Source organism: Scardinius erythrophthalmus (assembly GCF_964197995.2).
Source record: "Scardinius erythrophthalmus genome assembly, chromosome: 3".
In the NCBI taxonomy this organism is placed as follows: Eukaryota; Metazoa; Chordata; class Actinopteri; order Cypriniformes; family Leuciscidae; genus Scardinius; species Scardinius erythrophthalmus.
This window is the reverse complement of record NC_138223.1, coordinates 47,630,586-47,645,391: the sequence shown is the minus strand read 5'-3', so window position 1 is coordinate 47,645,391 and position 14,806 is coordinate 47,630,586. Positions and strand designations below refer to the sequence as shown.

General features: G+C 42.9%; 1 protein-coding gene across 1 annotated transcript in view; it reads right to left on the bottom strand.

Annotated features, from left to right (window-relative positions):
- LOC308688217 (complement C3-like) overlaps positions 1 to 14,806 on the bottom strand; it is a 108,706-nt gene that overhangs the window by 32,207 nt on the left and 61,693 nt on the right. Inside the window, exons 30-33 of the mRNA XM_081361142.1 lie at positions 4,385 to 4,543; positions 4,112 to 4,171; positions 3,938 to 4,028; positions 1,928 to 1,973 (exon numbers count right to left, since the gene is read on the bottom strand). Of these exons, the coding sequence (XP_081217268.1) occupies positions 1,928 to 1,973; positions 3,938 to 4,028; positions 4,112 to 4,171; positions 4,385 to 4,543 (356 nt within the window). The remainder of the gene's footprint in view (positions 1 to 1,927; positions 1,974 to 3,937; positions 4,029 to 4,111; positions 4,172 to 4,384; positions 4,544 to 14,806) is intronic.

Sequence of the window (14,806 nt, the reverse complement as noted above, 5' to 3'; positions counted from 1 at the left end):
AGAGCAGATTTTATTAACAGGTTTCGTAGTCCTACTCAGGCTGCATTTAAGGCTGCTTTCACGCAAGAGCTTTTGGTTTGAACCCGAGTCCGTTTGATGTCAGATCTCCAATATTGTTGTATAACACAGAGCTGCTCGTCTCTGAATAAACAGTCTTTGAAGAGCAAGTTACGTTGTCAGATGCAGTGAAACTGCATGTGAATGCAGTCACATTGGTCACCAGCTGTCACTAGTTCTCACATTCAAGCAAACATACAACAGTCAACACATTGATCTCACAGTGATCTCACCATGTGGTCCCAACATCAGCAATCTGAGTTCACACTCACAGTGTTCTAAAAGTGTAACCTCACAGCGCTCTCACTGTGTGCTCAAACTATGACCACAATATGAGCTCATACCAGCTAGAAATGTTTTTTGTTCTATGAATGTTTTGAGAGCATTATCTTATGTTCTTGTATTGTTTTCTGTAGCTCATTTTATTTTTGTAACCAGAATGTTCTCCTAAAAGGTAGGATAACTCTCTTTAAAAACATTTTAAACATGTTTAGTGATAACAGTGATAGAACATTATCCCCTAACAATCTTAAGTTTTAGAGGGAAAATCTTAAGTTTTAGAGGGAAGTTTCCCAGCAGACACAGGACTGAACCTCTTAAAAGAGTTTGTTTGAAAGTAATAGTTTGGTTTGGTCATTGTGGAGGCAGTGTTTGCTTTAGTTGGTCTCTTTGGCCTTGACTTTTTGATTTTAGTTTTTCACTGGCTGCTATTAAAGTTTGTTATAGCAAGAGGAAATGTGATCAAGTATGAAGACTACTTGTTAACAATAAAGACATTATCATAATGTAGAGGCCTGAAAATGTGAAGTATTTAATATAAAAAACTAATTCTATGTACATTACGTTTTAAACTATTTGATTGCGATAAACACAAACCTCAAGAATCAGCACGTGAATCTCAATAATGGTGATATGCTGCAGTGCATTCTGGGTGCATCATACAAAACTCATCAGTGGCTCCCAGAATGCACTGCGGCATGAAGCATGTCACTGTTATTGAGATTCACGCGCTGATTCTTGAGGTTTGAGTGCGTCTAAGTGAAACACAAGTTTAAAATGTTTATATATATATTTATATTTATAATTATACAGATTATCTTATTTATACATAGTCGTAAGTCATGCTGTAAAAATATTACTATATTCAATTACATGAAATTAATAACACACATAACTGCCTAGAAGCTGATCAGTGCATTACATGATGATTATACATTTTGTCGTTATCAACAAGTAACTGACATCATTTGATCATATTTTATCTTACTGTTTTTGCCATAACAGACAATTACAACAGTCAGAGAAAAACTAACATTAGAACATTAGGAGTCAAACTGCCAACTAAAGCAAACAAACTAAACTCAATTTCAATAAATTATCAACATCTAAACCTCTGTTAATCTCAATAAAGTATTTTGTACACGTGTGACAGAAATAAGGTCTGATTAGTAATAAGTGAAGCTGGTAATGCTGTTTGTGGTGTTGTTTAATGAAGTTGGAGCCTGAGATCCGATGTTTACAGGTCAACCCAATTTTCATTTTCAACCAAAATTTGACGTCTGAGTGATGTTGGAGTCCACGTCCAATAACATTTCTAGCTGGGGTGACTCACATTGTGGTCATAATATGAGCACACAGTGAGTGTACTGTGCGGTTACACTTTTAGCTCACTGTGAACTCACACTGTGATCATATGGAGAGATCACTGTGAGATCAACGTGTTGACTGGGACAGCAACTGTGGGAAAATGTGGGGTGGGATCGAACTTAAGAAAACAAACCAAGTGTGAAAACAGCCTAAATGAGCACATGTTGATTAATTACTAATAAAATGGTTTCTTGACATAAAAATAAATGAGGTATTCACATACAAGAAATCCATAATGAAGCTGAAACTTTCAATGGCTCCTTGTTTTGCTAAAGGGAAACAAAAGTATTTGGTGGTTTTAGTTCAGGTCAGGTCTTCCCCTTCTAAAGGGAACATAAATATTGAATTATAGTAATTTAAATGAAAAACTAATAAAGCTTTTCACACTTGAACTAGTTAACCCTGGGTCATTCAAAACCCACAGAATCCTGGGTTATCTTGTTTCAAGTTTCACACTGCTCATAATTTTCCTGGGGTTAACAATTAATCCTGGGTATTCATTTGCTGGCGTTTCACACTGTAGCCTAAATTTATAAACCCTGGGTTAACGTTCTTATTTGCATATTTGCTGTGTCATTGTCATTGATTTAACAAATGCAGAACGTGACTTCATTTTGTATATTGTCAACTATACTACTTTCTTTTTTTTCTTTTCTGAATGGACTTTTCAGGCTATAAAGACAAGAAGTTTGTCACTGCAATGTGTGGTTAGCACTGCAAAAGGGTAATAAAGTAATTGTAGTCAGAGGTGGAAAGTCCAGGGGTCAGAAAGTAAAAGTCCTGCCATATGTTTATTCCACCCATGAACTCACACAGCAAAAACTCCAGTGTTAAATGAACTCTCCTGTGAGTTTATTTGGCTCCAGACTCAAGAGTGTTAAAGTTAATGAGCTAATGAAGTGATTGATTGAGTGATGATTGACCATTATTGAAGACACCTGATGTTAACAAGCAGAATCACTGAAGGAGAAAATCACAATTTAGTCACCATTATGGAGATCAGTGTTCGATTTAGTTGGGCAGTTGACCTTCAAATGATTATGTTTAGAGTTTGTTTGGCTGTTGATCTGAGTTATTACAGCCAGATGAACAAAAAGAAAAGTTGATCAGGTGGTGTTGGTTATATTTTAACATAATCATAATTTGATCTGAATCACTGAACTCATTTAGAGCCTAATCTCTGACTTAAATGTATATTGGTCATTACAACATCACAGTGATTCTACAGAATAAGATCCAGATTTTTCAATATAATTCAAATTATTTCTTAAAAGTTGCTCTGATAAAGAAAAAAGAAAATCTTTCTTTAAGGCACACACAGACATCAAGATTCAGTGTATGAATCTCAACAATGGTGACAAAAAAGAATATTCAATTAGGAAAACAAGACAATTCAGATCATAATTTATTCATACCGCAATGCATGATGGGAGCCATGGATGAGTTTTGATTGGTGGCACCCAGAATGCACTGCAACATGCCACCATTATTATTGTCACCATTGTTGAGAATCACAGGCTGATTCTTGATGTCTGTGTGTCCAAATAAAATATTTTTTCAAAGTCTTTTGATCAGAACAACTTTCATGAAATCTTCCTGATTACATTGAAAATGATTAACATGGCATAATATTAGAATCACCGGCAGCAAAAATCATCAAGATAAACTTAACTCTTTAAATGAGTTTGGTGATTCAGGTCAAATTATGATTATGTCAAAACATAACCAACACCACCTGGTCAACGTGTCTCTTTGTTCATCTGAGAGTTATAACCCAGATACTCAGCAAAACAAAATCTAAAGTTATTAGTTTAAGGGTCTAGAGCCCAACTAAAGCCAACACTGATCACCATAATGGCAACTTAAAAAATAGATTTTCTCCTTAAGTAATTCTGCTTGTTAACATCAGGTGTTTTCAATAATGCTCAATCATCACTCAAACAATCACTTAATTATCTCATTAACTTTAACACTCTTGAGTCTGGAGCCAAATACACTCACAGGAGAGTTCATTTAACACTGGAGTTTTTGCTGTGTGAGTTCATGGGTGGAATAAATATATGGCAGGACTTTTACTTTCTGACCCCTGGACTCTCCACCTCTGATTGTAGTTCTAGTTACAAGTGTCAAATGTTCCTCTGGGGTTAAAAACAGGGTTTAGAGTGAAGATAACCCGGGGTAAAGCACAGTGTGAAAAGTGCTACAGAAAGGCTCTGAACTCCGTCAATCTTACTTTCAGGGGCTTTTTCCATTTTAAGAGTCAGATCAAAGAGTGTACAGTCAGACTTCTTCTCAACAGGTCTGGCGTAGTACAGCGTCAGAACCTGAAAAGAGCAGCACGTCTCATATTAGATGTTAAAACACTTTAATCTTGCTGTTGACCGTCTAAACGCTCATGAACACTCACTGAGAGAGTGGCTGTTCCAGTTCCTTTAGCCGTCACATTGAAGTCCTTGTTGATCTCCACCTGTTGAGTGAACGCAGATAATGTCAGGATAATCAAATCCATGATAGTAGAGATACCTGAAGGTTTCATTGACCAAACACAACACTTAGACAATTAATTTGACATAGACAATTAAAAATGATACAAACAAAAAATCTCCCATAATACAACAAATAATCTATTGAAAAATTGAGCAGGAACCATTTGAACAATCTTGGAGGAGTTTCTCCTCACCTTGTCTGACCGTGTAAGATGCACATTGTCTCTTTTAATGGTCCATTTGACAGGTTTGCTTCTTCCTGCCACGGACAGCTCCACGTCCAGATTGAAGTTTTGTCGGTCCTTCACCTGCGTGCGATACGCTGCCACGGCCTGGAACACCATGATGGTTGTCTGGAAAGTGCAGAACAGCATTCAAAGATAGAGCTCTGGACTGTGACTAAAATGTAATGATGGGAGAAACAAAGCTTTTAGAAACTTTGAATCAATTGCTTCGGAAAATGATTTGCTCTTTCAAAGCACTCAAAGCACGAAACTGGTCAGAATGGTGTTAATGCAATGATATCCCCAAACATGCATAACAACATGCACATTTTTTATTGAAAATGTTTTTAAGAAATCAACTAATGCCATTAAGTATTACCTGTTTGTATAATGTTATTTAATTTATTTGTAGACCTTGTTTTGTTTGTTCCCTTTTGAGTTTGGTTCACTCAACTCTCCTTCTCAGAGAAATCCTAAAATCTTTTAGAATCACGCCAGTGCACTGGCCAATGGTGATCAACTGCATGAAAAAAGGATGGGCTCATTAACTATAGGCGCCACTGAACGTCATTCCCTTGCAATCTTTCTCTACAGACAGCTACGTTGTCTTAGCCATCTGCAGCTTGCCGTTGAATACACCTTTATCAGAGGATGCTGCTCAGCCGGCTCTCCACTGTAGTGCTCTGGTGAGTATGACGTTTTTCTTCTAGAACAGTGTTTCCCAACCCTGCTCCTGAAGGACCCCCAACGCTGCACGTTTTCTTTGTCTCCCTAATCAAACACACCTGATTCAACTCATCAGCTCATTAGAAGAAACTCTAGAACAGGGATGGGCAAATGCTGTCCTGGAGGGCCACTGTCCTGCAGAGTTTAGCTCCAACCCTGATAAACTCTCCTGTCTGTAGCTTTCTAGTAATCCTGAAGACATTGATTAGCTGGTTCAGGTGTGTTTGATTAGGGTCCCAGATAGACAGCAACCATCAAAATAATGTTAATGTGTCAATGTTAACTGAATTGAATCAACATCTCTTTTTCTCCAGCAATTAATGTTGATTTTTTTATTTTATTTTCATCCATAAATCAATGATGGCGTTGAGTAGGGCTGGGCGATATATCGCATGACATTGTTAGGCGCATCTCGTCAATAAAGCCGGTTCCTTGATTAGTGGTAAATCACCATCACTGCTTTCAGATGGAGCGGCATTTACTACAAAGAGCCGTAGTTAACTGACAAGCTGAGCCATATCGCATCAATATTGCGGACCTATCGTACACAGCAAAAACTCCCGTGTTAAATTAACACTCCTGTGAGTGAATATGAGTCCACACTCAAGAGTGTTGAAGTTAATGAGAAAAGTGCTTCATTGAGTGATGATTGAGCATTATTGAAGACACCTAATCTTAACAAGCAGAATCACTGAAGGAGAAAATTACAAATTGTAAGCAGAGAAATGGAGAACAGTGTTTGTTTTAGTTGGACTCTTGACCCTTATATTATTAACTTTAGATTTTATTTGGCTGCTGTATTTCAGTTATAACTGCCAGATGAGCAAAGAAAAAAAATGATCTGATGGTGTTGGTTATATTATGATAATCATCATTTGAACTTTATGTTTTTGATTTATGTTGTTGGTTACAGCATAACTGTGATTCTGCATACATATCCAGAATTTTAGATATAATATAAAGGATTTTTTAAAAGTTGTTTAACTTTTAAACCATTAATGAGTTGTGATTGGTGGCAGCCACTGCAACATGCTTTATTATTTTCACCATTGTTGAGATTCACAGGCTGATTATTGATGTCTGTGTTTCTAAATAAATAGTGTTTTCATCAGAACAATGCTTATTAAATATTTTGGATTATATGAAAAATACTGATAATCATATGCTGTAGAATCACAAAGCTGCTGCTAACAAGTTAAACCAAACTATCTCAATAAGTTTTATTTTTCAGATCACAGAATGACTATGTCAAAACATAACCTACACTATCAGATCACACTTTTCTTTGTTCATTTGACTGTTATAAATCAATAGCAGTAGACAAACAAATTTTAAAGTGAATATATAAGGGTCAAGAGTCCAACTAAAGCAAACATTGATCGCCATTACGGTGGCTTACAACTTGTGATTTTCTCCTTCAGTGATTCTGCTTGTTAACATCAGGTGTCTTCAATAATGCTCAATCATCACTAAATTAATCACTTAATTATCTCATTAACTTTAAGTGTGGACTCATATACACTCCCAGGAGTGTTAATTTAACACTGGAGTTTTTGCTGTGCCGCTCCATCTGAAAGCAGGTGATGGCGATTTACCACTAATCAAGGAACCGGCTTTACTGATGAGATGCGCCTAACAATGTCATGCGATATATCGCCCAGCCCTAGTTGCCAGTAGTTTACTGTAAAATAAAAATGTTTGGGTCACCATTGTGCAGAAGAGTAGAGCCTGTGCTTCAGTCCGGGAGAAGATCTAGAAACATTGATGATATGCTGGATGCTGCTTTATTTAACAGACAGTGACTGTGTAGTTGCTGCAGTGGAAATCTTTTAATGTGCAATAGTTTTTTAGTGGTCTCAAATGAAAGAAGTTCACAGTAATACTTTGCTCACATTGTTTATAAATTTTAGTTAATATATTTAAATGACAGTTTGTCAATTTAAGGCAGTCGGTTTCTCCAAGTGGAATTAGTTAACTCGAGTTTTAATTTAGTGCATTTTTACAGTAACATACTATAGATTACAGTAAAAAACTGTACAATTAACAGTACATTACTGGCAACAGTGTTTGCCAGTATTTTACTGTAAAAAAACCTGGTAAGGTCTAACAGTGTGGAAAGTCCAGGTTCAGAAAGTAAAAGACCTCCTCAGTATTTTGTTCCAATCACCTGGATTTGCTAATTCAGCAGGAGAGAGAACTAATTAGTGAAATCAGCTGCACAGAAAAAAAGCTGTGAAACCCCCCCCCCCACTTAACCTGAATAATCCTAAAGTACTCAATGTTCAGAGGTGGAAAGTCCAGGGGTCAGAAAGTAAAAGTCCTGCCATATGTTTATTCCACCCATGAACTCACACAGCAAAAACTCCAGTGTTAATTGAACTCTCCTGGGAGTTTATTTGGCTCCAGACTCAAGAGTGTTAAAGTGTTAAAATATGAGTGTTAAATTAACACTCAAGAGTGTTAAAGTTAATGAGCTAATTAAGTGATTGATTGAGTGATGATTGACCATTATTGAAGACACCTGATGTTAGCAAGCAGAATCAATGAAGGAGAAAAAAAAAACACCATTATGGAGATCAGTGTTTGCTTTAGTTGGGCTCTTGACACTTACATGTTTTATTTCAGCTTTTATTTGGCTGCTGTATCTGAGTTATAACAGCCAGATGAACAAAGAGAAAAGCTGCATAGATGGTGTTGGTTATATTTTAACATAATCATCATTTGACCTGAATCACTGAACTCATTTAGAGCCTAATCTCTGACTTAAATGCATATTGGTCATTACAGCATCACAGTGATTCTACAGAATAAGATCCAGGTTTTTCAATACGTACTGAATAATTTCTTAAAAGTTATTCTTATATTAAAAAAAAAATCTTTCTTCAAGGAAGATCCAGTGTATGAATCTCAACAATGGTGACAAAAAGAATATTACTAATACAATTCAGATCATACTTTATTCATACCGCAAAGCATGATGGGAGCCATGAATGAGTTTTGATTGGTGGCACGCAGAATGCACTGCAACATGCTTTATTATTGTCACCATTGTTGAGAATCACAGGCTGTTGATGTCTGTGTGTCCAAATAAAATACCTTTTCAAAGTCTTTTGATCAGAACAACTTTTAAGATATCTTTTTCATAATATTTAAATTGCTGAAAATATTATACTGTAGAATCACAGACTGCTTTAATCACCAAGGTAAACCTAACTCTGTAAATCAGTTTTGCGATTCAGGTCAAATTATGATTATGTCAAAACACAACCAACACCACCTGATCAGTTTTTCTTGTTGTTCATCTGAGAGTTATAACTCAGATACAACAGTTAAACAAAGTCTAGCGTTATTAGTTTAAGGGTCAAGAGTTATTAGTTTAAGGGTCAGAGGTGGAAAGTCCAGGGGTCAGAAAGTAAAAGTCCTGCCATATATTTATTCCACCCATGAACTCACACAGCAAAAACTCCAGTTCTCTTACGAGAGTTCTCTCGTACTGCGTCTTAGCTAAGACGCTGCGGGAAAAGTCTCTTTTCACGAATATTGAAGCAAAAAATTATCCTTAATTTTGTAATATTGTAAAACGCATTTGCAGCAGTATACAGCCACAGGCGAGACGGCTCGCTTGCTCATTGGCTGCTCTACGGCAAATGCATAAGCCTATCGAGCGCAGGCTGATGCAACATCAGACCAATGAGGGCGCTTCGCGCCCTCCTTGCCACTTCCCGCCGAAACGGACGTGGCCTAGCCCTATAAAGGTAGCTCGAAAAGGCTGACTCACTTGATTTATCTCTTCAGCGAAGCTCAGGCATCGTTGGATCACGATAGGAAGCAAGCGTCGTCTGAGTGTAAGCACCTCAGCGGGACGAGCCATCCTGAAGCTGCTGGCCATCGCCGCCTTCCACTGCCGTACCTGCTGCGCTTTCCGGCGCTCATATCCTTTTTATCAACTGTTCTTTGTGTGTGTGTGTGTTCGCCCTGCGACACACACTCGTAAAAGAGCTTGCGTCTTTTTAAAGATGCCTTCCTGCGGCTCGTGCCGAGCCCCACTCAGCGAGGGAGACCGTCATGTGATCTGTGTCTCCTGTCTGGGTGAAGACCATGCAGAGCTCGCGCTCGCTGACGGCGGCTGCCCTCACTGCGAGCTGATGCCGATGGTGACTCTGAGGACTCGCCTGGCAGTATTCTCCGAGCCTGCATTCCCTGCCGCGTTGCCGCGCCGTAAAAAGCGCCGCTCTCAGCGGATCCCGGAACCCTCTACAGCCCGACCGAGCTTGCCGGTGCGCCCACCTGCTTCACCGGCCTCGCCTGAATCAGTTCCTGATGCCCAGCGCCCGCTGTCTGCCGCCGCTTCATCAGAGGAAGTCGATTTCAGAGCCGCGTCGGGGGACGAGGACACGTGCTCTCTGTTAGCTTCGGGCAGCGGTAATTGGACGAGCTCTAAGGATCTCGCACTTCCTGCTCGTAAGCCTAACAGACGAGCTAACATCGAGAAGGAGCTGATGCGAGTGCTCACGCTGGCCGCGACGAGTCTCGGCCTCGAGTGGTCTGCACCAGTACCTCCCTCTCGGACCCGGCTGGATGGTAGCTTTCTCCCGGGTGAGCGTACTTCTCCTGAGTCTAAGCCCGCCCCATGTCTTCCTGAGCTTCATGAAGAGGTGGCAAAGGCCTGGAACGCTCCCTTCTCAGCACGAACACGTTCGTCTGTTTCACCAGCATTCTCCGCTCTGGATGATGCTAAAAACAGAGGCTACCAGTCACTTCCGCCGGTGGAACAGGCGATAGCGACGCACCTTTGCCCGCCCTCTGCTGGACGGCGGACGAAATCAGTGTTGCCATCCAAAGCCTGCCGCATGACGTCATCGCTGCTCGCGCGAATCTTCTCCGCTGCTGGGCAGGCTGCGTCTGCATTACACACCATAGCCACGCTGCAGATTTTCCAGGGTGATCTCCTCCGTAAACTGGACGAGATGGGGCCTGATGCAATCTGTCTCGCGGATTTAAGGAGCGCTTCGGATCTCAACCTTCGCGCTACTAAGTCTGCTGCTCAGGTTATGAGACGAGTTATGGCTTCCGCCACTGTGGCTGAGAGACATCTCTGGCTGACGTTTTCAGCAACGCAGCTCGAGACCCCGCTCTCGCTCTACCAGCCGTCGCCCCGCGCCGCGTGGACCACGGCAGAGGATTGTGGTGAAACCGGAAGCCCCGAAGACATCCTAGCATGCCTAGGAAAGCGCCGGTGTACGAGTCCCGCTGCGGCCGGGCTCCCACCCAAGCGCGCCGCTGTTTCAGTCCCAGGAATTGCGACTGTCTCAGCGTCTTATGCAACGCGCAAGCCTGTACAGTTGCCCGCTTGCCTGCACACAAAAGCCGTTTTACGGCTACCCAGATATATCCCGAAAAGAGTGTATTTTCTGGTGTCCCGGCCACGGCCGATGGTGCTATAAATGTAGTGCTGATGCCCACTATTCAGTGCCCATCCGTACACACAAGCACAGCCCTTCACACAGGGCTCGCGCCCATAAAATCGACTCAGGTCGATCGTGCGCACTACATAGTAAACGTGCCCACTCCTCAGTGCCCACAAACACTGTCACACACGTCATGCGGTTTCTGTAAAAACGAAACCCGTGCACGTTCGTTCTGCTCAGGCAGACAAAGAGTCAAAAGCAGTAAATGTGCACGCTTCCAGCCCACACTTACTCACAGACAGTACGAGTCCCACGGGACTCGCTCAGCCCTCCCTCACTCGGCTAAGCGCCGTAGCGGGGTCGAGGACGAGCATTCTGCCCGCTGTGATCAGCGCGCACCCCGCCTCGAAGTGCTCTCGTTGCCCAGCCAACAGAGTGTGCTTCGCATCCAACCCTTAGCCATCCATGCAGATGCATGGGCAGCGCTTCCAGGGGTTTCGGGATGGGTGCTAGGCATTATAAAGAGAGGCTACTCGCTACAGTTTTATCGACGCCCTCCCCGCTTTACGGCGCACGCCGAAACTACGGTGAATTCGGAAGTAGCACACCTACTTCGAGCCGAAATTTTAAAACTGATGAGCAAAGGGGCTATAGAGCCTGTATCTCAAGCTCAAAGCGAACGGGGGCTGTACAGCAGATACTTTCTGGTGCCCAAGAAAGACGGGGGCTTCAGACCCATACTGGATCTGAGACAGCTGAACAAAGCATTAGTGAAACGCAGTTTCAGAATGCTTACGACCAGGAAAATCCTCGCGCATATTCGCAGAGGAGACTGGTTCATGTCAATAGATCTGAAGGACGCGTATTTTCAAATACAGATAGCGTCACGTCACAGGCAATACTTGAGATTCGCCTTCGAGGGCCAGACATACCAGTATACAGTCCTGCCGTTCGGCCTGTCCCTGGCGCCTCGCACATTTACGAGGTGCATGGACGCAGCGCTCGCTCCTCTCAGACTCAGAGGCATACGAGTGCTGAACTATTTGGACGACTGGCTGATTCTGGCTCAATCACGATCAGAGCTCGTGGAACACAAGACCATTTTACTCGATCACCTTGAGAAACTTGGTCTCAGAGTCAACTGGACGAAGAGTTCACTGAACCCCAGTCAAACGATTTCGTTTTTGGGTATAGTTCTGGACTCACAGTCTATGACGGCGCGGCTGTCGTCACAACGCGCGCTCAGCATTCAGCGCGCAGCGAGATCTCTCCGCTGCGGCGCGTCCTTCCCGCTCAAGGCGTTTCAGAAGATGCTAGGTCTCATGGCCTCAGCATCACCAGTTCTTCAGCTGGGCCTGCTCCGCATGCGCCCCTTGCAGTTCTGGTTGAAAGCGCGGGTACCGCGCAGAGCGTGGACTTCCGGTCGGCTACGCCTCAAGGTCAACCAGAGCTGTGTTACAGCTCTAGAACCTTGGACAGCGAACGACTGGTACCAATCAGGTGTAAGCCTGGGGACTTCCTCGAGAGTGAGAGTGGTGTCGACGGACGCCTCCACCTCGGGATGGGGAGCGCTGCTTGAGGGCAGGCCGTTATGTGGCCTGTGGTCAGAACGAGAAAGCTCCGACATATCAACTGTCTGGAAATGCTGGCAGTGGAAAACGCGCTGATGCGTTTTCGTCCCCATATCAAGGACCATCACGTCTTAGTCCGTTCGTCCCTCCACGTGTGGGCTCTCAACGGTTACACGCTGATCTTTCAGTAAGAGTGCTAAATACTATCACTCAGGCTAGAGCACCGTCGACTCGACGGCTCTATGCCTCAAAGTGGTCGGTATTCTCCAGCTGGTGTATAGCTCGGGGATGTTCACCCCTCGACTGTGAGGTGACGGAGGTTCTCTCCTTCCTTCAAGAGCTGTTGGACAAGGGCAGAGCCCCCTCCACGCTCAAAGTATATGTGGCGGCTATCGCAGCGTTCGCTGAAACAACGCTCGGTCAGTCGATAGGAAGGAATGATTTGGTCATCCGCTTCCTCAGGGGAGCTAGGAGGCTGAACCCTCCCAGACCCCCATCGGTCCCTGTATGGGACCTCTCTATGGTTTTGGAGGCCATGAAAGGTTCCCCTTTCGAGCCCATCCAGACAATTAGCCTCAGACATCTGTCATTTAAGATGTGTGTTCTTGTTCTTGCTGGCTCTTGCTTCAGTGAAGCACATAGGTGACCTGCACGCATGCACGCATAGGTGACCTGACCTGCACGGGGCAGCTCTCTGTGAGCCCGTCGTGTTTGGAGTTTGGGCCTAGTGACTCGAGAGTCATACTCAAACATAGGCACGGTTATGTGCCAAAATCCCTCAACACACCTTTTCGGGCTCAGGTTATTTCCCTGTCTGCCCTGCCGGTGTTAGAAGAGGAAGGAGACTTGAGTTCTCTTTGCCCTGTCAGGGCTTTAAGAGCTTATGTGTCTCGCTCTGCTGTCTTCAGACAGACTGAGCAACTGTTTGTCTCGTTCAGTGGATGTTCCAAGGGAATGGCTGTTTCGAAACAAAGCCTATCCAGGTGGATAGTTGACGCCATAGGGTTAGCTTACACTTCCAGGGGTCTTCAGTGCCCACTGGGTGTCAGAGCGCACTCCACGAGAGGCGTTGCCTGGTCGTGGGCCTGGTCTAGTGGGATATCCTTACAGGATATATGTATGGCGGCAGGTTGGGCCTCACGTCTACATTTATCAGGTTTTATAACCTTGAGGTTCCCGCCTTACAGGCTAAGCTGTTGTCGGTGTAACTGAATCAGTAGTCTGACTTGAACACTGAGAATGCAAGCGCAGTGCGTTGCTAACTATCTTACGGGCAGTATTACGTAAGACCCATATTCCCACATTAGTCAGGGTTTGCCTTGTCTAAGTGACATCATAATATTGCGTCTGCGGACGCTGCTATATATGGGGACGGAGAGTTCCTCCTCCTGTTCTAGGACTCTCTGTGAGTCCCTTTGGTGATTGTGCACTGTAAATCCTGGGCTTCGCTTCCAGGTTTATGGTTGTTAATCCCTGCACGCACAGCGTCTTACATTGGGTTCCTGCAGCGTCTTAGCTAAGACACAGTACGAGAGAACTCTCGTAAGAGAACGTACTCGGTTACTAACGTAACCTCGGTTCTCTCTAGTAGAGGGAACGAGTACTGCGTTCCTTGCCGTGCGTACGATTCACTCTGGTTCGCTTCTTAGATGAAATAAATCAAGTGAGTCAGCCTTTTCGAGCTACCTTTATAGGGCTAGGCCACGTCCGTTTCGGCAGGAAGTGGCAAGGAGGGCGCGAAGCGCCCTCATTGGTCTGATGTTGCATCAGCCTGCGCTCGATAGGCTTATGCATTTGCCGTAGAGCAGCCAATGAGCAAGCGAGCCGTCTCGCCTGTGGCTGTATACTGCTGCAAATGCGTTTTACAATATTACAAAATTAAGGATAATTTTTTGCTTCAATATTCGTGAAAAGAGACTTTTCCCGCAGCGTCTTAGCTAAGACGCAGTACTCGTTCCCTCTACTAGAGAGAACCGAGGTTACGTTAGTAACCGAGTACGTTTTAAATGAACTCTCCTGGGAGTTTATTTGGCTCCAGACTCAAGAGTGTTAAAGTTAATGAGATAATTTAGAGATTGATTGAGTGATGATTGAGCATTATTGAAGACACCTGATGTTAACAAGCAGAATCACCAAAGGAGAAAATCTCTTTTTTTAAGTTGCCATTATGGTGATCAGTGTTGGCTTTAGTTGGGCTCTTGAACCTTAAACTAATAATGTTAGATTTTGTTTGCCTGTTCTATCAGTGTTATAACTCTCAGATGAAAAAAGAGAAAAGCTGATCAGGTCATTTTGGTTGTGTTTTGACATAATCATCTTTTGACTTGAATCACAAAGCTCATTCAGAGAGTTAGGTTTACCTTGCTGATTACAGCAGTCTATTATTCTACAGTATACTCTTATCAATATAATCAGCATTTTCAAAATAATCCAAAAGATTTCTTTAAAGTTGTCCTGATCAAAACACTTTAAAAAGTTTTTTTTTTTTTTTGACACACTGACACCAAGAACAAGAATCAGCCTGTGATTCTCAACAATGGTGACAATAATAAAGCATTTTGCAGTGCATTCTGGGTACCACCAATCAAAACTCATTCATGGCTCCCATCATGCATTGCGGTATGAATAAATTATGATCTGAATTGTCTTACTAATTTCCTTTCCCTAATTGAATATTCTTTTTGTCA